At 52.8% G+C, this 25,757-nt stretch overlaps 8 protein-coding genes across 8 annotated transcripts; 2 read left to right on the top strand and 6 right to left on the bottom strand.

The window, feature by feature from the left end:
* Positions 1 to 1,761: 1,761 nt before the first annotated feature.
* On the bottom strand, positions 1,762 to 2,653 carry PUNSTDRAFT_56599 (uncharacterized protein; the record flags this gene model as incomplete). The annotated part of the gene is made up of 4 exons (XM_007379260.1): positions 1,762 to 1,852; positions 1,912 to 2,002; positions 2,062 to 2,201; positions 2,280 to 2,653. 4 exons carry the CDS (start codon positions 2,651 to 2,653, stop codon positions 1,762 to 1,764), a joined length of 696 nt encoding a protein of 231 aa, XP_007379322.1.
* Positions 2,654 to 4,312: 1,659 nt separating this feature from the next.
* On the bottom strand, positions 4,313 to 6,139 carry PUNSTDRAFT_117905 (uncharacterized protein). Its single transcript, XM_007379259.1, has 9 exons — positions 6,046 to 6,139; positions 5,930 to 5,985; positions 5,840 to 5,875; positions 5,714 to 5,784; positions 5,580 to 5,649; positions 5,428 to 5,528; positions 5,141 to 5,300; positions 4,842 to 4,920; positions 4,313 to 4,728 (listed from the first exon to the last, which is right to left on the bottom strand). Exons 2-9 carry the CDS (start codon positions 5,963 to 5,965, stop codon positions 4,712 to 4,714), a joined length of 570 nt encoding a protein of 189 aa, XP_007379321.1. The 5' UTR covers positions 5,966 to 5,985; positions 6,046 to 6,139; the 3' UTR covers positions 4,313 to 4,711.
* A 1,386-nt stretch (positions 6,140 to 7,525) lies between these two features.
* On the bottom strand, positions 7,526 to 11,488 carry PUNSTDRAFT_96239 (Het-C-domain-containing protein). Its single transcript, XM_007379258.1, has 22 exons — positions 11,383 to 11,488; positions 11,303 to 11,323; positions 11,232 to 11,249; positions 11,031 to 11,179; positions 10,955 to 10,981; positions 10,845 to 10,904; positions 10,710 to 10,790; positions 10,623 to 10,652; positions 10,474 to 10,566; positions 10,261 to 10,422; positions 10,125 to 10,209; positions 9,975 to 10,071; positions 9,867 to 9,915; positions 9,520 to 9,805; positions 9,439 to 9,470; positions 9,313 to 9,387; positions 9,211 to 9,261; positions 9,074 to 9,157; positions 8,971 to 9,015; positions 8,780 to 8,917; positions 8,558 to 8,723; positions 7,526 to 8,502 (listed from the first exon to the last, which is right to left on the bottom strand). The coding sequence occupies exons 1-22, from the start codon at positions 11,471 to 11,473 to the stop codon at positions 7,607 to 7,609; spliced, it is 2,736 nt and encodes a 911-aa protein (XP_007379320.1). The 5' UTR covers positions 11,474 to 11,488; the 3' UTR covers positions 7,526 to 7,606.
* A 304-nt stretch (positions 11,489 to 11,792) lies between these two features.
* Positions 11,793 to 18,744, bottom strand: PUNSTDRAFT_80735 (uncharacterized protein). Its single transcript, XM_007379257.1, has 20 exons — positions 18,529 to 18,744; positions 18,419 to 18,467; positions 18,289 to 18,361; positions 18,003 to 18,233; positions 17,796 to 17,947; positions 17,523 to 17,747; positions 16,450 to 17,472; positions 15,963 to 16,397; positions 15,794 to 15,913; positions 15,580 to 15,741; positions 15,420 to 15,530; positions 15,140 to 15,367; positions 15,023 to 15,090; positions 14,605 to 14,964; positions 14,038 to 14,553; positions 13,798 to 13,988; positions 13,034 to 13,748; positions 12,706 to 12,984; positions 12,299 to 12,655; positions 11,793 to 12,248 (listed from the first exon to the last, which is right to left on the bottom strand). Exons 1-20 carry the CDS (start codon positions 18,561 to 18,563, stop codon positions 11,918 to 11,920), a joined length of 5,661 nt encoding a protein of 1,886 aa, XP_007379319.1. The 5' UTR covers positions 18,564 to 18,744; the 3' UTR covers positions 11,793 to 11,917.
* Positions 18,745 to 18,835: 91 nt separating this feature from the next.
* PUNSTDRAFT_80732 (ribosomal protein L1) lies at positions 18,836 to 20,045 on the top strand. Its single transcript, XM_007379256.1, has 6 exons — positions 18,836 to 18,908; positions 18,974 to 19,141; positions 19,196 to 19,411; positions 19,466 to 19,687; positions 19,741 to 19,852; positions 19,911 to 20,045. The coding sequence occupies exons 1-6, from the start codon at positions 18,852 to 18,854 to the stop codon at positions 19,976 to 19,978; spliced, it is 843 nt and encodes a 280-aa protein (XP_007379318.1). The 5' UTR covers positions 18,836 to 18,851; the 3' UTR covers positions 19,979 to 20,045.
* Positions 20,046 to 20,153: 108 nt separating this feature from the next.
* PUNSTDRAFT_110494 (Rsm22-domain-containing protein) lies at positions 20,154 to 22,421 on the bottom strand (the record flags this gene model as incomplete). The annotated part of the gene is made up of 7 exons (XM_007379255.1): positions 20,154 to 20,470; positions 20,535 to 21,027; positions 21,088 to 21,228; positions 21,286 to 21,473; positions 21,526 to 21,659; positions 21,718 to 22,009; positions 22,061 to 22,421. 7 exons carry the CDS (start codon positions 22,419 to 22,421, stop codon positions 20,154 to 20,156), a joined length of 1,926 nt encoding a protein of 641 aa, XP_007379317.1.
* A 99-nt stretch (positions 22,422 to 22,520) lies between these two features.
* Positions 22,521 to 25,141, top strand: PUNSTDRAFT_80727 (cysteine proteinase). The gene is made up of 9 exons (XM_007379254.1): positions 22,521 to 22,783; positions 22,835 to 23,017; positions 23,069 to 23,567; positions 23,616 to 23,723; positions 23,774 to 23,919; positions 23,969 to 24,125; positions 24,213 to 24,433; positions 24,490 to 24,917; positions 24,974 to 25,141. The coding sequence occupies exons 1-8, from the start codon at positions 22,616 to 22,618 to the stop codon at positions 24,550 to 24,552; spliced, it is 1,545 nt and encodes a 514-aa protein (XP_007379316.1). The 5' UTR covers positions 22,521 to 22,615; the 3' UTR covers positions 24,553 to 24,917; positions 24,974 to 25,141.
* A 177-nt stretch (positions 25,142 to 25,318) lies between these two features.
* PUNSTDRAFT_130031 (uncharacterized protein) lies at positions 25,319 to 25,757 on the bottom strand (the record flags this gene model as incomplete). Its single annotated transcript, XM_007379253.1, has 5 exons — positions 25,319 to 25,366; positions 25,423 to 25,478; positions 25,526 to 25,618; positions 25,669 to 25,692; positions 25,748 to 25,757. 5 exons carry the CDS (start codon positions 25,755 to 25,757, stop codon positions 25,319 to 25,321), a joined length of 231 nt encoding a protein of 76 aa, XP_007379315.1.

Below are 25,757 nucleotides of genomic sequence, written 5' to 3'. Positions count from 1 at the left end.
CGCCGAAATCCAGTATATATCAATGAATCATCCATTCAACTCGGATGGTAGATATGTGACTATGGACGTGTCGAAGTCGTCTGTCTAACAAATCGCTAAGACGTAGTCTACTCCCACCGATTCTGAAAGAAATTAAAAAAAGCCGATCGTCCATCAAGCAAAAAGCGTGACGAGGACCAGACCGACCGGGCAAAGCAAGCCCATCGCATGAAGGAGGTTGTCCAAGGCGGACGGAACGGCGTGCGGAGCATACGGAGTACTATGTAGGTGTGGCAGCAGGCCTGCGAGAGCAAACAGGGGCGGAACGCTGCGCCCGACTGGCGGACAAAGCGAACAGCCTGCGCGGAGGAAAGTCTGCGTTATCGACCGATCGTCGACATGTCGCGAAAACGGGGAGCCCTTGCTCGAACGAACAAACCTTCTCATAGGCCAACGGGTGGCCACGCGTGTGGGCGGTGGACTAGCCAGCAACGCCCCCTGCGAGGACTGACGAAAGCGCGAGAAGGAATGTCGTGAGCGACATCGCCGAGTGCTGCATGCAAACGGAAGGAAGAATCGAAACAGTCCGCCGGGCATCGAGTAAGCCTTCGACGGCTTGAAGCCATCTACGAATACTAGGACGCGCCATCCGCCATGTATCCGCCAGAAGCGACCTCCAATGTGAAATGCGACACAGAGCCGTGCTTGGTAAGGCCCGTGGAGCGTAGGCGGTAGCAGCCCAGCTCGGTCGATCGGAGTGGTTGTCGTTCGCGAGGGAAAGGGAAGAGGCAAAGCTCGCGAGCTCTCGTCGAGGTGTCGGGAGCGGTAAGGTGGACGTGGGGGTCAGTCGGCGTAGTCGATGGCATGAGCGAGGACAAATGTCGAGACGCTCAGTATGGACTGTGTTGTGGATGGGGAGAGGGGTGGACGTGACAGGACATAAATGACGTTCGTGCAATAAGTAACGTGTACAAGGACATGATGAATGCTGTTGATGTGGATGCCTCAAGGCAAGTGACTTGGTTGAACGTTCGTGAAGAGCCTGCGTAGCCGGTGATGACCGGGAGAGGGTCGGACCGCCAAAAGCCAGTGTGTTGGCACGCCGGGGCACGGAACCACAGTGAAGTGGTCGTCGCCTCCATGGCGCAGACGGGAGTACTTCGATGGGGGTGGATGGGAGACATCGACAGTTCTAAAAGAGACAAGATAGAGCTGCCGCCAGCGAGGCGTTACACCTACGATAGGTGCGTAAGGTGCGGCCGCTAGGACCGATGCGCCTCAAGCTCGGACGAGCAGTCTTGCGTCGTGTGGTGTCTTCTCCGAGCATCCTCCAAGGAGGGGCCGTCGTGTTGGGTAGGATAATCATCGGTTGGGTGTCGTTATCGAAACAACGGGGGCTCCGCATATATGCGGGGAGCGTTGGGTCATCGGGAAGCGATGGGCACGGCCTGGTGCGCGACCGATGGACCCGCAGGACAGAACGTTGGGAGCGTCGCGGACGCGCTAAAAGTGACCAAGCTCTCCACAACAAAAAAAGCATCGAGCGTGAATGCAGTAGAAGGCGAGGGTCGTAACGGTGTAAAGAACAGGTGATTAGAGAAATGAGGAGCAATGCGGGATTTAAGGATACAATGATGCGATGAGGAGGATGCGTGAGGTCCGTGGTAGCATGCAGAACCTGCGGCCAGGCAGGCGTAAATATCGTGATCATTCGGCGCGCGGCTAAGCCGCGGCCTTCCATGTCGTCGGTGCAACGCGACTTTTGATGTCCGAACAGGCCGCTTAGTATACGTTGGTGGTGGACGCGGCGGCGGCAGCGGCAGCTGCTGCGTGGCGCTGCTCAGCGGTGCCGAGCATGAGCGCCTCGTTGAACCTGAGAAAGATAGTCGTCAGCGAAACTATACAAAGCGCAGAAAGCAAGGTGCTACTGACTGGCGCAGCCGCTGTACCTCGGCCTCGGCCTGTTGAACACGGGTCTGCAGTTGCTGGTTCGTCATCTCCAAGTACTTGATGTGGGTCGTCGCTGGAGGCGCACGTCAGTTGCCGTTTCTGATGACCGAGATCACATGAACAGAAGCATACCGCGGTCGAGCAGGCAAACCTTGCTGGACTTCTGGTTGGACACGGGGAGCGCGTCCTTGAGCCTGCGGTAGCCGTCGCGGAGTTCATCCCTCCGGCGCTGTTCCGACTCGATACGTTGGCGACGGATTTCCTCGCGACGCCTTTCAATAGACCTGAGTTAGCAAAGCGTGCCATTTAAGTCGCCGCGCGTGGGCAAGTTGACGGATGGTGATGCTCACATATCGGAACCAGCGGGAAGGCTGGAAGGGGTGAACTCGACGTCATCCTCGTCGTCGCTGCCAAAGTCCTCGGTCTTGGTACGCTTCTTGCGTTCACGGACGGCCCTGCTGGGGATACCGGACGGACCGAGCGGGTTGAAACGATGGGAGCGCGGGACTGCCGAAAGGTTCGAGCCGCCGTGCGCGGAGGACGCGGGCGAGGCGGTGCCGCTGCCCCGGCGGCGATGGGACATGCTGTCCGAAGAGAGCTCACCGGCGCTCGGGCCGGAGAGGGCCGCGGGGTAAATGCCGGCGTTGTCCGGAGGCGTGTATGGACGCCCGGGAGAGGGCGACGTCGTGTACGACGGGTTGACGGGGAACGAGTACGGCTCCATGTTGGCGAGGTTGAGCGTATCGAAGTTCAACCTCGGGGACGACGCCTGGCCGTGGACTGGAGATAGTGATCAGCTTCGATCGCGGGAGGCGGGAAACATGTTAAATGCTCACGACCCAGGGAGGAGACGGCCATCTGCTGGGAGCCGTGCATGTAGTCGATCCCGAAGAGGGGGTCGTACGAGAAGTTCGGCACGGAGCCGTCCATGAAGTCCTTAGGGCTTTCGACGAGGGTAGCGTCCATTGCTGCGACTGCGAGATGTGGTGTACTGTTGCACGAGAAGGTTCCCGGAGGAGGATATAAACCAAAAGGAAAAGGCGCGGTGTTGCTGCGCGGTTGACGACAAAAAAATGAAAACGTATAAACGCCCTGTTGAGAAGAAGCAGGTTTGTTGTAAGCGTCGCGTCGCGACAACGTCGTGGAGTACAATAGCGGGCGGAAATGAGCGGGAGACGGAAAGACGTACGTTACGAGTACAAGAAGAAAGGTGGTGTCGCGTACTCGGCGCAGAGGCTACTCGGGAGGGAAGGGAGGAAGGGGGACCCAGGAAGGGATGGGGAGCGGAAGCAGGCCGGGTGTCGAGCTATATATTTCGGCGGAGGGCGCCATCAACCTCGTGTCGGCCCAGGAACCCAGAGAGCCGCCAGCCCTCGGAGGCCTGAGAATGCCATAATCACCGCAGACGCAGCTGATACGCAGATCGCCCTTCATTCTGCGAGTGAACGCCGACCGCAGATGGGAGGAGCCCCTCTTCCGCCGGGCCCACCACCCGGGCCCTGTTCTTTCTGCTCCCGCCTTCCACATCAGTTCCCCCCGCCCCATCGGCCCACCGGAAATCACTCGTCCGATCTCATCCTCTCGCCCTGTTTCTCCGACCGTTCACAGACCCCCTCTCGACGGTCCCCGCCAATCACCACGCCTCGCCGCCCCCTCCTGTTTGATCCAGCAGCACACTCCCTCTCTCTCTTCATCCGACGAGCAGCCCTCGCCGGCCGCACTTTGCCCCCGCTCGATCAATATATCGCCGGTGCGGACGAGAGTTTCAACTTAGATCCGCCCTTCCTCGACCTGGGCCGTTCTTTGCTCTCCCATTAAATACACGAGGCCTGCGACCACACGACTCAGCCCTGGCTTGTGATCCCGGGGGATGACGATTCTGCTCCGTCTGCGGGACCCCAACCTAAACGACTTTCTCCCCCTTCCCTTCTCGCGAGTGGCCAGCCAAAGTCCGCGGTGATCTCACAGCTTTCCGTTCGAGCGATAACCGTCGTACTGTACGGCGTCGGTGGAGAACATGGTACATGTCATGGCCGCAGCATAAGAACAGCCTTGGCTTCTGGCAATCCACAACGTCTACATAACCGTCTTATCCTTCTCAGCGCCAGTGCGCAGAATGACCCGGGTGAAAGGGCCGACAGAAGCTGGGAACCCCTCGGTTGCTTTTCATTTTTCCACGGCTTCATGCAAAGGAGCACAGTTCGGCCCACTCACGCGTATGGTTCCCCTTGATATATGGACAGCTTTCTCCCTTTCCCGGCCACGGAAACGCCCATATTGTCATTCGAGGCGACGAACCTTGTTTCGCTGGGATCGGATCACGGCATACTCTTACCAGGACCTACAGATGCGTATCCTTACAGTGCCCACGACTTGCGTTCTTGAAAGCCATACAACAATAGTATTGCAAGCTACGAGCGCCCGATACTCGGTAACGTGAACATTCCAAGCAGACGGCGAACAAATCACAAGCGGTAAACTCCGGAAGCAGCGTCCCGTACAGCGCACGGGACCAAAGAAAGAAAAGCCGATACAACAGGTCGTTAGACGTAAGCGGTTTCGTAAGGTCGTAATGGATCGTAAGGATAAGGAATAAATACGGAAATACGTTACGAGGTGGCAGAGGGGCGATAGAAGTAAAATGTCTTTGAGCCAACGCAGGTGTCCGTGAATCCGCGATCTGCGCGGCGTTGAACGTCCAGGTGAACGGGGAGAGACCCAGAGTTGCGTCCGACTCGGCCCTTCACCGCCGCTTGACAGCGTCCGGTAAGCCACAGCACATTTACGCCTTGTAGTAGCCTACGAACAAAACATGTGGATCAGAAAAATGTCGACATGCTGTGCACGGTTCCGTCGGTATGGAGGACACGAGGACGGAAACAGCCAGAAGCTGAGATTAATGATCCCCTTACCTCCATTGAAAGGACCTTGCATGCCGCGGTAGTGCTCCAAACGCTTAGCGAAGCGCCAGGTGAGGAAGAACATGTAAATCTGCGAAAACGCCGAAACAAGAAGCGTCAATTTGATGAGCTTGCATCAACAAAGAACACTGCCATGAAAGAACCACAGCGCAAATTGGTTTGGCGCGTGAAAGGGTGATAAACCAAGTGAAGACTGGAGAAGAGTGGGGAGCGACACATCCGAAGGGAACCGTGATCCTCAAACGAGCGAACGAAGAGGGATGGTCATAATTGTGCAGGAAACTACGCACCTGCCACACCAGGTCTATCACTAGGGCGACAAACCAGATGATGAAGAGAGCATTCATCGGTGTGCAGAACCCTGCTGGGAATCCATACGCGTTGGCGTAGCTCTCTGACTCAGGCCATATCTGCCGGCCGTTGTCGCATTCCCAAGCGATCTTCCCCTTGCTGCATGAAGAACGGAGTCAGAAGATCCATCAAGGGCCGAAGAAATATATCAGAAGGTGCTACCCCGAACGAATCGGGTGCATAAAGCGGAGCGTCGAACTCCACGGGAAACCTGTCGAAGACTCACCCTCGCTGGAGTTCTACCAAGATGAGGATCGCGCGGACCGCGCTGATGACAATCAAGAACGGCCAGGTCGATTTGCAGACGCGTGTCCAGATATATGACCGCTGCGCAGCTGGATTAGCATTCTCCACTACGCAATTCCATATGGACCATACGTTCGAGAGCGCGAATATGTTGATCAGCGCTATAGCCGCAACCGCCAAACCGATGCCCCCGTAGATGAACCTGATAGGATCGATGTCATTTGTCAGGGCCGGTCATGGGTAGAGCGGCCGAGCATCGTACGAACCACTCCGGGAAGGTGAAGAGAAACCATTGACCCCACAGTATCAGGAACATGCCTCCGATGGCGCTGTACAGCTGCATGATTCGTTCATCAAATACGGCTCCGTTTTGACCAAGATTCGAGGCCTACCATTAACAAGGCAGCCCATGCCATGGCTCCGGCACGCTGAAAAGATATCTCCATCGGTGTACTTTGCGAGTACGCTTACTAGTAGCTTACCAGCGGGAATACGAGCAGACAGTTATCGCACCACATCGTCGTAAATAGGTATCGCCCTGCAAGATGCGCAGCTGGGATCAGTTCGTGCAATTTTCGAGTCACATAGGTCGACTTACAGAGAAAATGGGATAATGAACAGGTAGGTATAGTATGCCGCAATCAAGCGCCGCCTAGGACGATAGGCTCGCAGTCGATAGCAGGGGCGCCGAGGTCGTCGACAACGGACCGGGAATTGTCACCATGACGGCTCTACCGCTGCGTCACGGTCAGTCACAGCGCACGCTGATTGGTGACACGCGTGCTTCTCTCTAGGGTCGCGTCGGTTGTTCATGATTTGGATCTATTGGATTCTACGGTTACTGAGCGGTCCGCTCTTAGGCTGGAGCCATGGCTTGAGCCTCTCTTTATTGTACCTCACACGCACGACCACAACCGGGATCTCCAAAATCTCTGCGAATACAAGCGGCAGGTCTGTATCGATGTGTCTCAGCTGGTTCCACCCCCTACCCTCGTGCTCAACTCAGAAGATCAGTTTGGGAGACACCTACCCTCATCGGAAAACATGCCACCGTATCTCGGATCGGCTGCCGCATGATATCCGCGAAGCTTTCGCGACGTACTGGACCGTCTGCTTGGTTAACATGTGCCCTACTAACTGCCGCGCTCGAAGCACCCTATTCCACTGCGCAGATGATGGTCTTGAAGCTTCAAATCTCAACCTTGAGCCTTCTGAGGGCTCCATCCGAAGCACCTGACAGATTCCGCCGGAGATTGTATCTGTTTCCCCGCGACCTTCTAGGGCCAAGGTCCTCGTAGGTTCCGAAAGAAAGGCACGTTCACTTAGTGGAGCACAGTGCTCCGTCACGCAAGGATATACCAGAGGACACGTATGGCATATACGCATGTCGCTCAGGCATATGCCAGTTACTCATGCTCTATCGCAGTCTAACCGGTGGGCTTGAACCCTTAAGCCGTCATTGGCGTTGGGAAATTCGCGGTTCGTACAATGTTGGACTATCCAAATGAAACCTCGGTCCTTTTTTTGGTTCAAGATGCCCTGGCAAATCTTCATCGGGCTTCGTCGAAAACCTCGATGTGTTCACTATCGATATAACCGCGCGAAATCGTTGATCTGCACCGGGAGGGGCATCAAACCGGCATAAGCTCTTTGAATCCACTCAGAATTTGCATGTTTCACCGAATTAGTTCCTATAACGGAGCTCGTCCTATCGGAGATGGGACTCATTTGACTTCTCAAGTATGCATTAAATTGCGCTCCGAATTTCTTCGAACCGACCCGTACGAGCATCCGCTTTACATGCCTACGGATGCCACACGAGTCAGCGAGACACCCCAAAGCCAACCCTGACTGGCAATTGCGACATGTTGTGCCGGGATTTTAATGTTATCCCGATTCTCACCAAGGTACCACCGTATCGTCAGAATAATATGAACAAAGCAAAGGGCCCTCAAGAATGGCACTTAATGTTGAGGCGAGAGAGCTATATGAACACCGTGAAACGCTAGGTTTGTCTCAAAAACGTCTTTGCATATAGAACGTGTGCGTGACACGGAAAGAACACGAATCATGTTCGTATCATAACAGTGCGAAGGAGCACCCATATCATCATACTACAGTACAAGGACAGCCGGACACTCTGGAGTGACCAGTGGCTTTCAGTAATCTCTGCCGTAGCCTCCGCCATATTTCTCATCATTCTCGTTACCAAAGCCGTCCTGTCCGTGGTGCCTCCGGTCCATGCGAAATGGATGATGGTAGTCTCCGCCCTCGTCGTCAATGGTCAGCCTCTCTGCACCAAAGGTTTCTCCGTCTCCGTACCCTTCCGTACGCTGGTAGTCATCATCGCGACGAGGTACTTCGTACGCTGGATTGTACCCCTCGCCAGCGAACTCGCGACCTCCATAACCAGTCTGGTCAAGGGCAGACCTTTCCTGGTTGTCCCCATAACCCTCCACACAACGGGACATTCCCGAATCTGGATGGTGACGGTGACTACGCCCGCTATGGTGAGACAGACGCGCTTCCTCTCCGTATCGGGCTTGCTGGTCGACCCCGTCTTCGTTGGCTTGATCTCCAAGCGTTGCGCTGCCGTAGAAACCAGATGCATCTTCCCTTCCTTCGTATTCGTGACGCTCGGACACTTCTTCATAAGCAGGTATAGCCGGAGGTTCTCCGTATGATTCGTCACTGCGCGGCCTGTGGCTACTTCTGTACTCATCTAGGCGGCTTTCGTATAACAGTTGTTCACGTCGGGGCGCAGGACCGCTGGTGTACCCATAGTTATCAGGATTTTCGCGGCCAAAGGTAGTGTTGCGATATTCGGTTCCTGTGGCTCCATCGTTGTCAACATCCGCGTATTCCTCCCTGCCTTGGTCATCACGTTGAGGGTATCGAGCAGAAGATCCATAGCTATTTGCGAATGACGAGGTTTCCGTCTGGGTGTAAGAAGGATTGTAGCCACGCTGAGGATAGTCGGATTCCTGCTGGTAAGTGGTCTGGCTTTGGGGGATTTGGTTATCATCGTCATGACGGGAGTAGGATGACCCGTGGCCTGAAGAAGGGGTCAACTCAGGGGGGTCCTACTTCGAGTTCTGATGTTGTCTCACCTTGGCGAGTCAGGTTAGCTTCTTCGTCGGCATCGAACGAATGTCCTCGATGAGATCCGGATTTCATGCGGGCCTGACCGTCAGGTCCATAGTAGCCACTACCTCCCGCGGCGATCTCCTCCTCCTCTGAGCTAAGCCGTTTGTTACGTCCGTTGCGCACACCATCCTGTTGCGAATCGAACTTGACCTTGCATGTTGTTCTGCTTGTTCACTGCCACACACCTTGGTCAAACCGTCGAGGACCTTTGCCGAATCCTCTGAACCGAGGCTTCCGAACCATTTGTCGAAGGTTTGGAACATATCGTGCTGAATACGAGAATTTCCAATATTGTAGTATGGATGATGGAACGCTTCAAGAATCTATCTCCCCCCAATGAGTCATACATGACACAAACGTGACTGCGATCATGTACCTCATCTATGACATGATCTTCGTCCTGGCCACCGTCAAACCAAGCCTACGGGTCAAATATTGATTAGTGGCAGGATGCCTGGGATTGTACCTGTTGGACTGACTTTCACGATAAGGTTGACCGTGTGCTCCACAACCACCATAGCAACCCGTCCCGCCGGCTCGTTTAGTATGAGGGCGAAATGGTCCTGATAATTTCGTCAACCTGGTGCGGGAGTGATTGAATGCAAAGTGATCCCACCTTGGACAGGAGACTGTGTGATGGATCAGATGCATCCGGGTTGTCGAATGTCTAGTACAATGTGTGAGATCAATAACTGCGGATCCCAAATGATATCATCACTTCGTATTGATCATCGGAGTCTATCACAGCTTTGCTGCCTTCTCCAAGTACAGCGGTGACCTGCGTGACTATGGGCTGGTGGGAATGATGAGTTAAACGGCTATCTGCGATATATCCTTGACTCACCTCCAGGTAAGGGGTCAACAATGTATAGACATCTGATTTACATGAGTGAAGAATAGCTTGAGCGCAAGCATAAGAACTTACATGCATTAAGCGCATCGGTGAGGTTGTCGATCAGTTCCGAGAGGCCAGGTATCATCTCTATCTTCTCAAGCACGGTCTTGAAGATACTGTCCCTCCACTTGAGAATTTCCCATAACTGTTGCTGAACCTCGGGGGGTGCAATATCACCAGGGTCAAAACTATATGCCTTACTCTTCTGGTTGATATCTTCGGCCTCAGAAACCTTGCCATCGCTGTCACCCCCGCCGAGTTTGCCGAGTATGGACTTGAGAGCGTCAAATTTCTCGTTCTGATTCCCGAGCTTAGCCTGGAGTACGCCGGAACACGATTGGTCAGTGGTGGCGGGAGATCAACTGTGTATGACTTGCATCGTTCATCTTCTGAGACAGATCCGTCATCGAGGTCTGAGACAGATGGCTGCATCCCATTATGATAAACATTACGTATATCCTCAAAAATAAAATAAAAACTCATACTCGGTAGCTTCCCCAAGGACGGAGTGAAAGAAGTCGGCGCTTCCAAATGTACCGGTGACAAGGGGAGGAGCCGGTCCGTTGGGCGTCTGAATGATCACTGTGACAGCAAGTCAATTTCTTTCGGGGGGGTTTAGGATAAAAGCATCTGACCATTATCGCCTACATGGCAAAACACCTGCTCGTGACCCATTCTCCGCAGAGCAATCTCGCACCAATTGCTATGGGCGAGAAGATCCTGATTGTCGCGTTAACAGAGTTTCGCTAGGAGATCGGCCAGCTTTATCACCTCCAGAGTATGTAACCCAGTGCCAAGAAGCCTGTACGCTTCCCAAAGATCCGCTCCATCGCGGCCATGAGCACGCCGTCCACGCTCGATGCATTGCTTGAATGTCCGGCGAATATGAGCAGTAGATGTATCCCACCCTCGGTTTTCGGTGGCCATATAATTCTAGCAATAGTGAGGGAAGTCAAAGGTATACAAAGGGTAACGAAGACTAACCTTCATCCCTGTTCTTTCGTCAATCTCAAGTTCACGCGGATCCACAGGAGGACGAAGCTTTGGATGAAATTGGCGAGCATCTTCCTCTTTCTCCTTTTTATGTATTTCAGCAGTGCGTTCGGGACCTCGTTGCAATCATCATTACTGACCGCGTATCCCTTCGGGTTGTCTATGTGCTCCTACGAGAAGAATGTGAAATATCCGGTATACGATAATTACCTTCACGTATCACTCACCACGGGAAGGTATACACCTAGTCGATCCGCCGTCACTTCAAACTCTCCGGTTGCAAAGCCGAAGCTCATGAAACCCAGAACCTAACAACGATAAGGGCTATGGGAAGTACGGTATAATCAGAAGGCGGCACCGACCGCAACCACGAGTACGAGGGTGTCCGCGGACAACTTGCTCAAGCCGGCGATATCCATTGCCTGTATTCGACGTGAGTTGCTTCTAAGGTACGTTACTACATATGACTAGCCTGAGAATAATCACGAAGCCAGTTTCCCTGACAAACTCGTCAGAAAGCATGCTACATATCACCAGAATAACCTCACAAAATAGACTTTCTTGACGTCTCCACTAGTAAACGTAGCACCACCAGAGGCGGCGTTCAGCACGGATTGTGCTAACTGAAGGATTCCTCCACCACCCGATGCAGCTCCCGCAGCTTTGGCGAGATTAGTGAGAACGTTTTCGATGTCACCTGGTCAGAATCAGCTGGTATATCATTGATAGCTAGTGATGGATGCACCAACCGTGACGGAATGCTTTATCTTCATTCACTCAGATTCAGCCACGGCACGGACGGGTTATGATAGGAGTTTACCGTTTAAGAAAGCGAAATCGGCTATACAACGGAGAGAGATTCTGTGAGTGTGCCACTGAAGGTAGGCAGACGCCGCGTACGGATGTCGCCTGCCCCGAAAGCCAATGCGCCTTCTGACAGCACGCCTAGCACGGTCGCTAGGATGAGGACCGTTAGAAGGGACGATGCCATTTGGTGCTTGACGCTTGAACTTGGGAGCTCGAGGATCAAGAGACAAGTCTTGTTGAGAATTCGAGACCCAGTAACCGGCGGTCTTATACCGATAGCTCATCTCGATCTTGTCTTGGCAAACTTCATCGATCGCCGTGCAGTCAGGAAGCGGCCAATACCAGTATGACGTCGTCGTGCATTGCATGGTCAAGTATGGCCATGGCTCATTTACCACGTATAATATCTCTCCGATTCGTGTACAGAACGCTAGCATCACCGCCTGCAGCTGAACGAGTGATTCCAAGATGGGTAGCCACATCGTTGAAGAACGAGGGGTGTGGGAACTTGCAAGGATGAAGTGCATTACGGTAAGTTATGACGTATACAAATACTATACATACAACGTTGCGTGTACAAAGGCGACGAAAGCAGCTTGTCCCTCGAAGGGACAACAATAGCGGTTGCTTATGACAATCGCACTTTCTTTGAGGGTTGTGAGGGTCCTTTCTCCGGATCCTTGCGCTTCTTAGACTTGACGGCGCTTATGAGCTCCTTGGCCCTCTGTTGTACTATCATTGCCACCTGTCCTACCTCCGACTCTCTGCCGTTGAAGGTGACGGCGTTGCTAACCATCAAGTCGATGTCAGCCTCTAACGCCTCTATCGACGGATATTTGTCGGCGTCGAGCTTCGTTCGGATGGTCTTCAGGTCTCGTGCGTCCTTGCGAGGGATGACCTTGAAATAAGAAGGTATTCCCAACGCGATTGGATCCACGGGTTCTCGAAACACGAACGATCTGTCAAAGGCGTTAGCGAACAAGAATACGCCAATTTGCTTGACTCTCACATGTCCTCAGATACGAGCTTGCTTAGGGCGTTTTGAAGACCCTTCTTCTCCGTTGGACTCATCTTCTTTTCTTTCTCCTTCTCCGGGGCAGGCTTCACAGCTCCCAAGAGCTCCTTCACACGATGCCTAAGCAGAACGGCAACCTTTCCAACCTCGGAGTCCGGGCCATTGAACTTGACGGCATTTCGAACCATCAGGTCGATGTCTGCCTCAAAAGCCTCGACCGAGTCATATTTATCGGCATCAAGCTTCTGGCGAATGGTCTTGAGGTCGCGCGCATCTTTTCGAGGGATGATATCGAAATAGGTAGGTATGCCCAGAGCCACTGGATCAACTGGCTCGCGGAATACCCATGATCTGTGGCAATCGTCAGTTAGCGAAGAGAATGCTGAGCCCGAACAACGCACATATCGTCCGCCTGAATCTTGTTCATCACTGTTTGGAGGCCTCGCTTATCCCCGTAAGACAGTTTTTTGTCCGGGGCCTTGTTCCACTCCTTCTCGAAGACGCCCTGCAAGATGTCTGCGCATACCACGGGGTATGTCCCAGGGGGATTGAATTGTCGACAGTTTCTGAACATGAGAGTCATGTCATCGCGGAATTGTTCCATGGTAGTGTAGCGGCCTTGATCAAGTCGCTCAAGCATCGTGCCGAGATCCATAGGATATTGAATCTCGTCGTAGTACCTAACCCTAGTTGAGTCGAAGATCCAACAACATGACAGGTTAAACGTACGTAGGGCATCCATCAGCCACAGGATCGACTGGACGAAGAAAGAGCTGTGCTTCGTTCATCCCACGGAGGTGTTTGATAATATCCCGGCATTTCTTGACATTGATGGCAGTTCCGGGACGGGACGAAGTTTCACGAGGTGTCGAGGGGCGGACAGGAGCAGACATTTCTTTTTCTTTGATTTTCAATTTAATTGGTGGGTTGAGAGGTTTCTGCACAGCGATTTGTGAGGCAGGGGAAGGGTCTGTTTTGACCTCAGGAGTTCTTGATGAGCCACGCGCCTCGAGTTTCTCTTTCTTCGCGGGAGTCGCTAAAGCCAGAATGTCCTCATCGTCCATATCACTTGCGTCCTCCGATGTAGATTTCTTCCTCTTTGTGGAGGTTTTGGCGTCCTTTTCCCTCTCCATGGCAATAACCTCCTGGAGTAGATCATGAGACCCATCATCTACATACGGCGGGGGAGGGAGATCAACAGCGGCATTCTCCGCAGGCTTCTGGATATGTGGTGTCCATCGCGACCGTGCCGACTGGCGCGCATTATCACCTTTCTTGACAGTCTTGATATGTGGCCCGTCGCTGCGTGACGACTCGCCGCTTTGGGGGATCATCCGGAGAGAGCCTTGGGACTTTGAGATAACAGGGCCGGATTGTGACGGTCCAGGGCCATGCGCATGTGATCGATCCGCTGCTTCCAAGGTCTTCTTGATGCGTTCCCATTCTATGCTTGTGTAAGGCGAGGAAAGCACGATCCACCGGTGGGTACTCACGTCTATCAAAGAAACTTTCAAGCGCGACGGCTTCGTTCCACGGATATGTACTGGGAGCATTGTACGTTTTGCAGTTGTTAACAACCAGCCTGAAGTCACTTTCGAACGCGAATCGATCACTGTATTTGCCGGCCTCCAGCTTAGCGCCCATGGTGCTGAGGTCCATGGGCTCCTTGATAATATCAAAGTACCTAATTTGCTATCAACGCATGAAGCAACGCAGATGTGATATGCACCCACTTTGGTGCTCGATCTCTAACAGGATCGACTGGTTGCAGGAAAAGGGTTGCTCGCTTGTGTGTCTGCAGCTTCTTTAACATATTACGACATGCCTTGAGGTCATTGTGAGACATTCCGGAAGCCTGCGCCTTCGTGAGATATCTCGTCCCATTCTTAGTCGGCTTTGGCGCGACCGGTTTCCTGGGTGGTGGCACCTTGAACCCATGCCTTGAGGCATCCGCAGTCAACGGTGTTCCAGGGAACTTGACCTTGGGGGTAGCTGCTCCGGTGGTAGGTAACAGCTTCAGTTTCGGCGCCACGGGAATACTAGGCGACGAAGCCGCCTGCTGCGGATTCATCTTGTTGCCACGGTGAGGTAAAACCGCCTTGACTTGCGGCAGTACAGGGGCTGTCTCCAGTATGGGCGTCGGTGGCAGGTGGATGGTAACCTTGGGAGGCGTCTCTTCATGCCCACGTACGACAAGATCAGCGAGCTTTAGCAGACACCATCGAACTTCATGATCGACGTCTGGGGCACTGTACCGGCGCTGTCAGCGTTGACTATGAGAATATGTACTGATCACCAACACTGCTATTGGCATCAGAAATTGGCGTAGGATCTCGTTCTTGCCAACCTCCTTGTCTTTGCGAAGCGTCTTGATCAATATGTCGAGGTCTGTCTTCTTGTTTTCTTTCGCCTTCTCCTGTAGTGCCCCGTCTTCCTCAATAAGCAATGAATCCGTCTCTTTCAAGGAAGTCTTCATCTCTCCCATGGTGACCAGCAACGCCAGACTTTGACAGGCGTTGCGAGCGACATGACGACGCACGGTGCGGCACGGATCGTTCGCCATAACTGCGAGTACGTATCGCATGATCGGAGGAACATACCACTTCGTCAGAAAGAGGGCATCGAATGCGGCCATTCGGACCTGTGTATAGTTTCCCTCTCTACACCGTGATGTTCACCACAAATTGTTTGTCAAGTGATACCGCAAGAACCACTCACCGAGTCAAAGGGAAATATATCCGAGGATCATTCGGAATGAGATCAGCCATGCTGGGCAGTAAGTAGAACTATACAATCGATAAATGATCGGTCAACTAACATGGAAGCGGAACAAACCTCGATAGCAGCGATCGTGACCGCATTATGAGGAGATGGAATCAGGCGATCCATGCTACGGTACCGATCTACTTCTGCCAGAGCTTGTCTGAGTAATACGACGTCGTCCGACGATTGTTCTGTCTTGCTTTCCATAGGAAGGAGCTCTCCGCGCTCAGGCGGCGCAAGCGAAACAATGGCACATCCTAAAGCGGATATGATGCTGCAGATATAGAACGCATCTGAATACTGCATGGGGTGGAATCAGAGAATAGCGCAAAGTGTGTGATAGCGAACAAACAGGATTCGACGTGTTGTCATTGTACTTCAATTGATCAACCAGAAACCGTCTGATGATGGCAGGAGTCTTGCCGTTTTCAAAACGCACTCGAGAAATTGCGGTGAGCAGGCTCTGGATGCAATGTCAGCCCGGCGGAGGGGATGTTGCTTGGCCACTGTACCTTGCGCACAAAATACTCTGATAGATCTGAGAAATCGTTTGGACGCGGAACATAGGTATGTGTGAATAGATCTTGATGAGGGTCCTCGGGATCATAACAATATCGCAGGAACAATTTAAACAGATGAAACAGCCCCAAATAGTCAAGCTTGCGAATGGCACACTGAACGCAACGTAAACAAGTGAGCCGGGCGGAACGGATTGGCAACACGTACCGAAACGAGAGCGATTATGGCTTCGCAACGTATTCGGAAGAAATAGTTGGAGACGAGAGCCGTCTTCGTCAGCGTACTCGAGACGATCGCGGTGGGCTGCCGTGAAAGCGCATACACGGCCTGTAACACGTTCTATGGGTGATCCCTGAGTTGTCAAAATACAACCCACCTCAAGCTGTGCGACCACGTCCCGGTCACGTTGAAGCTGCGATACCCACATGAAATCGGGTTGTTCAAAAGCGATAGCCGCGATCCATTCGAAGTCAGCGTCCATCCGTATCCATTCGTAGGTCGCGCCACTCATGATCTGCTCATCCTCTTCGGTCCAATCGGCGACCTTCCAGTTCTCCCGCTCCTCCTCCTTCTCCCATATATCCAGGCCAAAACTCATGTCAATCATGCCGATAGCCTCCGCAGCCTCCGCGTCGCCCTCCGCAGCAGCTTGCGCTGCTGCCTGCCTGGCGAGATACCGCTTCGTGTTCCGTCTAACTCGCTTATACTTGGTATTGAAGGGAACCTCGAAGCGCTTGAACTCGCTTCGAATGTCAAGAACGTGTTCATATGGTGTCCCATCAGCCTCATGGATCCGGACAGTCATTTGACCCTGTGAAGATGATCAAGACCTGGTTGCTCGTCGTGGGTCACATAGTACTCACCTCGAAGAATGGCACAGGCTTCCACAAGGCCCTCTTCACCTCATCATGTTCATACAACCTATAGGCGGGAGCCTCCTGTCGCATGGTTATCTCTACGGCCATCTTCTTTCGATTGAAAGAGGCTGAAAACCCGAAAGATGGGCACCCGCTGCCGTAAATCCATTGTTCCGCGAAAGACCGGGGATCAAGTCCGCTGACTTTCCGACACATACGCAAGAAGTAATGTGTCGACAGCGCGTTACTTGGTAAGTCGCCACTGATAGCAGCCAAGAACACCTTGGGGAGTATCCGTGAAAGACCGAGAGAAGTTCCAGACTTGCAAAGCCGCCTGTCCAATATGTGTAGCACAAGAGGGGCCTTCAGGTTGATGAACGCTAAAGATGCCGCATCCGGGGGCTCGAAGTTTTGTGGCTGACAGATGGGTGGCATCATGCCACTGTCGTACTCAAGCACCCTCTGCATATCTTTCTTGATTCGAAATCTGTATTCGTTGTTGCCAAACAGTTTCCGGATGAAGAGGCCGGTGATGTATAGGCCCAATCCATTTACGAGCCACGTATCGGACCATGTCTTCGGCTGAATGTTGATTCCGACCCATTGGCAGGCCAGCGCATGACTGAGGGACTGTCGACATTCGAACACCTGGTCGATAGCGTCACTACCGTGCAGGAGGTCGACAGTAACAAGGGACATGGTAGCGCCGTCGAAACGTTGCGTCGGTAATTGATCTACGAAAACGAGTTTGTGGGAGCTGAATGGATACGATCCGAATTCGGTGGTGTAGAAGGACATCGCCGATCGTAGGAAAGGAACGGATGTGGAAAGGAAAGATTCATGGCCAGGTAGACAGAACGCGTGCATGAGCAGTTGGGATGAGCCGACAGACTCGTCCGCGGCGTTGAGTTCCTGCGCGATCGGTAGAACATGGAAGGGACCTGCTGCCCAGGTGATATGTTGAACAGAAGTTGCCACGGACTGGCTAAACAAGAATATTGTCTTGCTGGAGTTGTAAGGGTGCGCCACCTGAAGTCATGAGTTACCTTCGTTCGACCGCAAGACCAAAAGCGACGTACCTGTTCTGCTAGCTCCCCACTACACACGACGATCGTAGGGTATGCACCTTGTTGATCGCCTGCCTCACCGTCCAGTTCGTCTGGATCGCTGTCTCGTTCTTCTAGATAGCGTGGGACAACGAATTCGAACTCCCATGTGCATTTCTCCCAGAAATTGTCGATACAGGGTACCCAGCATCTTGCGGCATCGGGCGACGATGGCGTCGTGTATGCATGTGGAATCCGCTGAAGGACATGAGGTAGGTATTGACACAGCATCTGGTGACTACTCACGTAGGGATACGAATCACTGGGCAAAACAAACTGAACGCCGTCGACGGGATGTTTCAAGCTGTAATCGACGCGGACAACTATGGGCGCGAACTCCGTAATGGATGCGGCTTGACTGAAGGAAGGTCCCGGAGTCTGTGGTTCAGGAGTGCCAACTTCAAGAAGGATGGAATGAGCCAATCGCGCAGGTTTCGTACTGTGGCGACTCACATTCGCTTTGTATACCAGTTACGTACGAGTTACCCGCCTGCCTCAACGATACTCCCTCGGGCACAGCAATGGACAAACCAGCCTCATCCTCCTCGGCCAAGGCCGAATATATCTTACGTTTCAATTCAGGGTGGTTGTGACAGTCTTGTATATTGGAAATGTTCAGGTTAGAGAATGAGTCGTGCTGCACGAACTCGGCCGAATGCGCGCCCACAGTTACCGAGTGGACAGCTACGAAGGACATGCGTCAGCGCATCATATACACGGCCTGGAGGGAAGTCCGCACCGCACTGCTTCAGATGCAAGTGAATCGTTTTGAGGTTCTTGGTCGTGGGCACCAACGTGATCTCTGTGTAGCCCTAGCATCGAGGCCTCAGCTACCGTCCGTTAGTGTAGCCGGAGTTGCCTAGGCATACCCAGAGGGAACCGGCAAAATCCACCTCAAGAACGACCTTTTGATGGCTAGTATATGAGAGAAGGATATCAGAGCCAAGAACAAAATCAGATCTGGGTGGAAAGGACGTATATAACGAAGCCACGACGAAGTTGTTCCCGTTGCATAGCTTGCGCGGTTGTGCCAATCGGTTGTGCCAATAGGGCGAGCGCCAGACAGAGACAGGCTACAGCAAAAGGTAGAGGAACAAAGTCCGAACAGAATCGCAGGTCCAGAAGAATTCGCAAGCACAACGCAAGCACAAGACAATTCTGTCGTGTCCTGCGCCAGTCTGACTCTGAGTTGAGGGGGTGAGGCAGAGAGCAAGACGTGACCGCGCGTCGGAGTTGTATTCATTGAAGCTCAGCTTCGGCGGTAATGTGGCTGTGTCCGGCTCTTCGCTCGGTGCTCCGACCATGTCTCTACTGTTCCGAGTGCTCCATGGCGAATGTCATCCAACATGGATGGCACGGGTACGTAAATACAATATCTTTACTCATCTGCAGACAGAGTTAATGCAGAATTCCGCTTTGCACAGTTCTCAACGAGCGCGCCCGTGCTGGCGCGGAAGAAGGTCAAGGCCCCACCGGTACTCTCTAAGAAACAGCTCGCAGCCAAGGCTAAAAAACGTGCGCTAAAAGCGAAGGAGAAGAGCATATACGAGAAGGAAAAAATGACACTTGCGCAGGCCATCAATGTCCTTCGTGTGCGTCTGAGGTCTACTTGCCCTGCCATGCTAGTTGGAGAATAGTCACCACAGGCAGTCGAGGTCGCGTCGCCAAACTCAGCCTATGAACTGACAATCAAGACTGGAATGCCCAAAGGCGTAGCTGTCCCGAAAGGGCGCATCGTGTGGCCGCGTGAGGCGAAGCCCCGCTCCAGGGATCGCATCCTGGTATTTGCAGAGGGAAAAAAAGCGGACGAGGCTCGGTCGGCGGGTGCCGACATTGTGGGTGGTCCGGAACTCATTGAGGGTGTATGTATTTGTATGCGTCTGACTCATTGACAAGATTGAACTATGGTTGCACAGGTTATTAACGGTCGCCACCAAGCTACGACGATCCTGTGTACGCCCGACCTCATCCGCGCTATCACTCCGAAACTCGGTCGTGTCCTGGGTCCTCGTGGATTGATGCCTTCAGAGCGGCGAGGTACCGTCACCGACGACGTCGCCGGCTATATCCGCCGTTTAGCAGGCTCCGGAGAGTGGAGGGCGGACAAAGAGGGAACCATCCGGGCTCCCGTTGGAAGGGTCAGCGCATCACTCGTACAGCCTGTCACGAAACTAATCAGGGCGTTTAAAAGATGCACTGGCCCATAGATGACGTGATGACTAATGTTAGGCATGTCCTGAACCTGGTCAAGCGGGCCACAGGGAACATCAAGGATCCCAAGGACAAAGACAAGGATATACCTGGTACAAACAAAATTCACATTTGAGCGACTGAGTGTGCTGATCTGTCATACTTCCACAGTGAATCCAATCACGCGAGTGGTCCTCAGTTCTCATAAGGGGCCTGGAATTACTATCGGAGATACTTAGGGTACAGCTGCAGTAATGCCTACAGATTATTGTGAGATGCACAGCGGTGGACAACATTTGACATAAGAGCGGAGGACAGCGAGTTCTATGCAAGACGCAAGTTGAAGTTAATAAGAACAGCAGCCGATTGCCGTTGCAAATTGTCTTGAACATCCATGGACATCCGCCCACACTTTCAGTCAATCTCCTCTATCTTCAACGCTCTGATCCTTTCCCGTCTCAGCTTTCTCTTCTGTTCCTGAATGTCCGCTGAAAGTTTTCCGTAGCTCTTCTTCCCCTGAGAATTGATCTTCCTAGACTCATTGCGACCTCGCTTGCCGATGTCCTCGCCCTGGCCAGCCAGTTTTCTATCTTTGGCACGTTGAGGTTGATGCCGTTCTTGTGGTGGGTTCTTTGGTTCATGCGGGAATAAATCACCCCATTCAGATTTCCGCGCGTCGTAATAGGGTTGTTTGCCTTGTGACTTTGGTACTGTCAGGCGCATAATTTTACCTGGCCGACAGCTATGAGCTACCGACGTACACGGAACAATCATTGACAACCTGGGGCGGCTCACCTTGTGGCGTGCACGCGTCAATGATGATGTGACCACTCCGTTTGAGAGGCGGAAATATCAGACGTGGCCAATTGTAGGCCTCCCGCCGCAGAGCGCTTGCTATATCTTCGGCGAAATCTTCCGTTTCCAGAGCCTCCGACACGTCGCGTATCGCGGCAAGTCTGTCAGAGTCCTCTGATGCTCTTGTCCTGATGTGCGAATTGTCGGAGTCCACTATTAATTCCGCCGGTTGCATCTGCTGCAATCGAGCCAAGTCTGATTGCAACGCGCGCTTTCCAACGAGACCAAGTCTTCCTCTTTTTGGTTCGTGCGCACCAAAACCTGGGCGAACACCTCGCCGGACGACAACGTACGAGTATCCGACGTCTTCGTGGCCAGTGCCAGAGTGTTTCGTTTTCCTGACAAACTCCGGTCGTTGCATGCGCTGCGAGAAACCGCAAATAAGGTTGCTTGAACCCGCAGTGTACAGCGGACATGCGCCATCATGAGGACACTATTTTGACGTGAGGGTGAGATGCGACGATGGAGTACACAAGCGCATCGAGAGACTCACGGGAGCAACAACATGCGAACCTCGGGTAGGCCAACTCTCGGTATCTGGATCCTCTAGCTCTTTCCTGCCGAGTTTCAGTAGGACCTCCCGAGCCTCAGCAATTGATTCGAAACCGGCCTTTGTATCGTGATCGATGAGTACCTAGATGATAGAATTCGTCATTGATAATGCAGAAGCGTGTGAGGATACTGCACTCACTATAACGTCGGCGCCGCTCTGCCACATCTCCTTCACTAGTTGCTTCTTCTCAAGCGGTGTCTTCAGCGCCGAGATCGCAAACGCGGACAGCGCTATAACATCTCGGCCCTGGGCTTCAGCCCTTGATAGCTTGTCGTCTTCTTGAAACATGCGCCGCCATAAAGCCACTAAGGCACCAGTATCGCTATCTGCGAGATATTTTGTCCAGTCGTGAGTTCGGCGAATGATATGTACACTTACAGGTCAGTAGCCGTTTTCCGATTGCTGCGAGTCCTTCACGTTTCTCAATGGCAAGATACGACGATATTGTCGATTCTGCGATTGTTCCATGACTTGAGTCTGCTCCACTCCGTTGGAAAGCGTGCAGCGCTGCCCTAAAGAAACGCAATCGGTCAGCAGAGCAAGGGTCATCACGGGCTATGGCGGACCCACCATAGACCGCTTCCTGTCCCAGCATACCAATCAATCAACTGGGAAGGTGCCCACTCAGGCCCTAGCCTGTCCTTAAGATGGTCGAAAACCGACAGTATAGCAGAGTAATGAGCCGGTAGAGCAACGGTGGCGAAGGCAGTGCCATCCCGCTCTCCAAGCAGTTCGCGTTGATGCCTCGAGTTGTATCTGACATCGTAGAACGAGTTCCAGCCGCCAGATCCGCGTTCCCCTGGTCTAGTTTCGTCCAGGAATAATCGCTTCGCATCGGAGTGTAGCTGAGATTTGTCGGAGGCTGTGAGATTGGTGAGCGTCGCCGATTACGTTCCTGATCAGCTTAACTAACCTGCAATGAGACTGGAGATGGAGTTATAGAGCTCAAATGGCAGTATAGTCGCACCGGTACGTTGACTTCCAAAGTGAGCCGCCGGTGACTTCCTGGTCAAGTCGTCGTCCGCCGATTCAGAGGAGGATTGTTCGGTCAGACTGGACGACCCAACGGACGGGCCATCCCAGACTTCCAATTCCCGTGGTTCGCCGGGGAGATGCTTGTGCTTATGCTTGAGTAACGAAATATCGACATCCGCTAATAACGCTCGAAGAGAAGGGTCCAACTTCAGAGGTGCATTGAGCTGCGTACTGACTTGGCGAGCTTGAATAATGCGAACAGAGCTCCTAAGCGAAGGGCCCTGAACGGATCGAAGCATGTTGCAGCGTTGTTGGCGAAAATTGAACGACCTGGAGAGAATAGTGAAAGAAGAGTTACATTCTATACCTCACCAATTTCCCGGCAACGCCGCGAGACGCGACGCGCCCTTCCGGTCGACTACAGTCCGCAATAGCACTGGTGTTAAGAATATCCTGGCTACCCCTCATCTGTGCCGCTTGACCGTCGTACGCCATGATGGCCAGAGCAGCCTCACCTCCTGATACCATCGAAGAGCCTCCCACCAAGAAAATCAAGAGAGACAGCACCAACGAGCATGCGGACCCCGATGAGCTCGACGAATTGGACAACATACCGGCCGAGGACTCTTCTTTGAAAGCTTCGGATCTGTACCTTGACACTGTGCGTGTTCAGTTCACACCAACGCTCTGCTTGGCTCACGCGACCTTTCAGATTAACCGAGCCGCGCTCGATTTCGACTTCGAGAAAGTTTGCTCGGTGTCAACATCCAATGTTAACGTGTACGGATGCCTTATTTGCGGAAAATACTATCAGGGGCGTGGTCGTAAGTCGCCTGCCTATGCCCATTCGATCCATGAGGATCACCATGTCTTCATCAATCTCGAGACCACCAAGGCAAGAACAAGTTGTTCAGATGCGCGTCTCTATGCTTAGCTTACACCTCAGGTCTATGTGCTTCCAGACGGTTACCCAGTGAACGATCCGTCCTTGGAAGACATTGCATTCGTTCTCGCTCCTTCATTCACAACAGCATCCTTGCCCCAGGCCTCATCTCCGCTCTATACTTCCAAGCCTTCGTATGATCTATCCTCCAAGCCGTACCTCCCGGGTTTCATCGGCCTTAACAATATCAAGAAGCACGATCACATGAATGTGGTTATTCAGTCCCTTCTCCACGTACCTCCTTTGCGCGACTATCTCCTTCTCTCGCGTTTCGCTGGGAAGGAACCCGAACTTCTGAAACGGTTTGCTGCTTTGACTAAGAAACTCTGGAATCCGCGTCTCTTCAAGAGTCAGGTCAGCCCCCACGAGTTCCTGCAGGAGGTCGGCCGAGCGAGCGCGGGGAAGTTCCGACTAGAGAAACAGGGTGATCCTGTGGACTTCCTCAGTTGGCTGCTGAACCAACTCCATAAGGATACAGGTGGCAGTAAAAAGGCGAACTCCAGTATGCGTCCACTTCTGGTGAACGTCGTATTCGGCTCACTTCTGCTAGGCATAATCTTTTCTTGTTTCCAAGGTCAGCTGCGAATGGAGACCCAACAAATCGTTGTGCGACCGGACGCCGGACTGAACGAGAAACCCCGATTTGACATCGACCGAGGTTCGTGCGTGGCGCAGATTTGCCTGTTTCTAGCCTGAAGAGTTGCTCAGAGACGAAAACCACCATCTCCCCATTCCTCTTCCTGGCCGTCGATTTGCCTCCGCCACCTCTCTTTCAAGACGCGGTGGAGAAGAATATCATACCACAAGTCACTATCCAAAGCGTCTTGGCGAAATACGATGGGAAAACAACCTTGGTGAGTCTCAGTATCTCTGTCTTGATGACTTCTTGACTTGTCGCCAAAGGAAAATGTCGCAAGAGGGCAACTACAACGGTTTAAATGCCTGAGACTGCCGCAGTACATCATATTGCATTACAAACGGTTCACGAAGAACAACTTCGTGGAAGAAAAGAACCCGACCATAGTGAACTTCCCGCTGCGAGGCCTTGACTTCGGCGAATGTAAGCCCCCGCTCTTGTCGCGAGATTGCAAGGCGATGGCTAACTGCCGACGGCGTGTGCTCCTGTGCATGCCGTTTCGATGCACAGATCTGAATGCTCCGTCTTCACATCCGCCGACGATGTATGACCTCTTAGCTAACGTCACGCATGAGTCAGTTGCCGGAACAACTCGTGATAAGGAGAACACCGTCTGGAAAGTACATGTCCGAGCGGGAAGTGGCGAGGGTGAGAAATGGTTTATGATACAAGATCTGATCGTCGAAGAGACCCGTAAGGAGATGATCTTCCTAGGAGAGACCGTGTTACAGGTGAATATGGGTCCATGTTGCCTTCTTGGTATCTGATCAAGTCTTGAAATAAATAGATATGGGAGCGCCGGGCCACGACCGGTGATGAGAGACATCGACGCATGGAAGTAGACAGATGACATTTCGGTGCTATGTACCTAATTTCTACGCCCGGGATGTGACTGGTCATGACGGCAAGCAATTGGAGAGATTTCTCGAATCTGTCATCGTTTCGCGGCGACGTCTAAACCTCGTCCATGCTGTTACTTGGTTGTCGTGTCCGTTAGAGATGGAGTGGAATGAAAAGATTGCATCACGCAAGAGCTTTGTCATTCCGCAACTGCGATGGTCTGGGCGCGAATATTCTCAGGGATTGGCACCAGCAGAAGGGCGTGAGTGCTGTTGGTCGTTGGGTATCGTGATCTTTCCGTCGGACGTGAGTGCTCCCCTTTCTCGTGTCTTCGCAAGTGACGCAACGGCAGAATCCCTTCGCTGTTCCTGACCACTGCACGTTCCGATAAGCACTCGAGCACGGATCTGAGCCATTGTACCGGTACTGACCCGTCGATCCCAAGGTCCGGTGGGTGGGGCTGCACAAGCGGCTTGAATATATACACGCCGGATATAACGCCTGCGATTCATCACGGATTCAAGCTCGCAACAACCGCAGCAGTTCATCAGTATTACCTGTTAACGCCGCGATAAAGTATGGTAGGAGAGGGCGCCGAGCCATGCCAGCGAGGCGATTAATGAGATGAATCACAGAAAAGGCAAGTAAGAACGATGATTCAAATTCAGCCACCACCGAGTCACAAGCGTCGGCTATCATTGTACGCTCCCAGTCCGTTCGGTCACCAATATCCTCGAGTCTGAACGCCGGCAGTCTGAACGCGACGTTCGCCGGAGCTATGCATGGGCTTGCTCAAGCGCTGCCAGTGCCTGTCTAGCCGCTTCCTGTTGTTCTGGGAAATCAATGGATTGATAATTGCCTCGTTTCACAAGAGTCGCACCTCCTTGGCAGCAGCTTTCGTAGGCGCAGAACCGGTGCCCATAACTTGGCCGTCAACTAGCCGCTGAATTAGACACAGACAGAGCTTTGCAACCATGACTCACTCTTTGCAGAGGAAGTCCACACCAAGGACTGAGGGGTTCCGGACTTGCTTTCTACCCATACCAGAGCGTCAACCTTGCCTTGCGACTGAAGGTCTTCGATACACAAGTGAGTACAGGAGACGACACTAGCGATTAATACGCACAATTGTTCAACATGATTGTAGGACCTGTACCGCCGCGTGAGCCTATTTGAAGAAGACTTTATAGCAACGAACGGCTTACGAGTTGCCAT

The sequence above is a fragment of the Punctularia strigosozonata genome (assembly GCF_000264995.1).
Source record: "Punctularia strigosozonata HHB-11173 SS5 unplaced genomic scaffold PUNSTscaffold_1, whole genome shotgun sequence".
Lineage (NCBI taxonomy): Eukaryota > Fungi > Basidiomycota > Agaricomycetes > Corticiales > Punctulariaceae > Punctularia > Punctularia strigosozonata.
The sequence above is the reverse complement of the archived record's forward strand: the minus strand, read 5'-3'. Positions and strand labels throughout refer to the sequence as shown.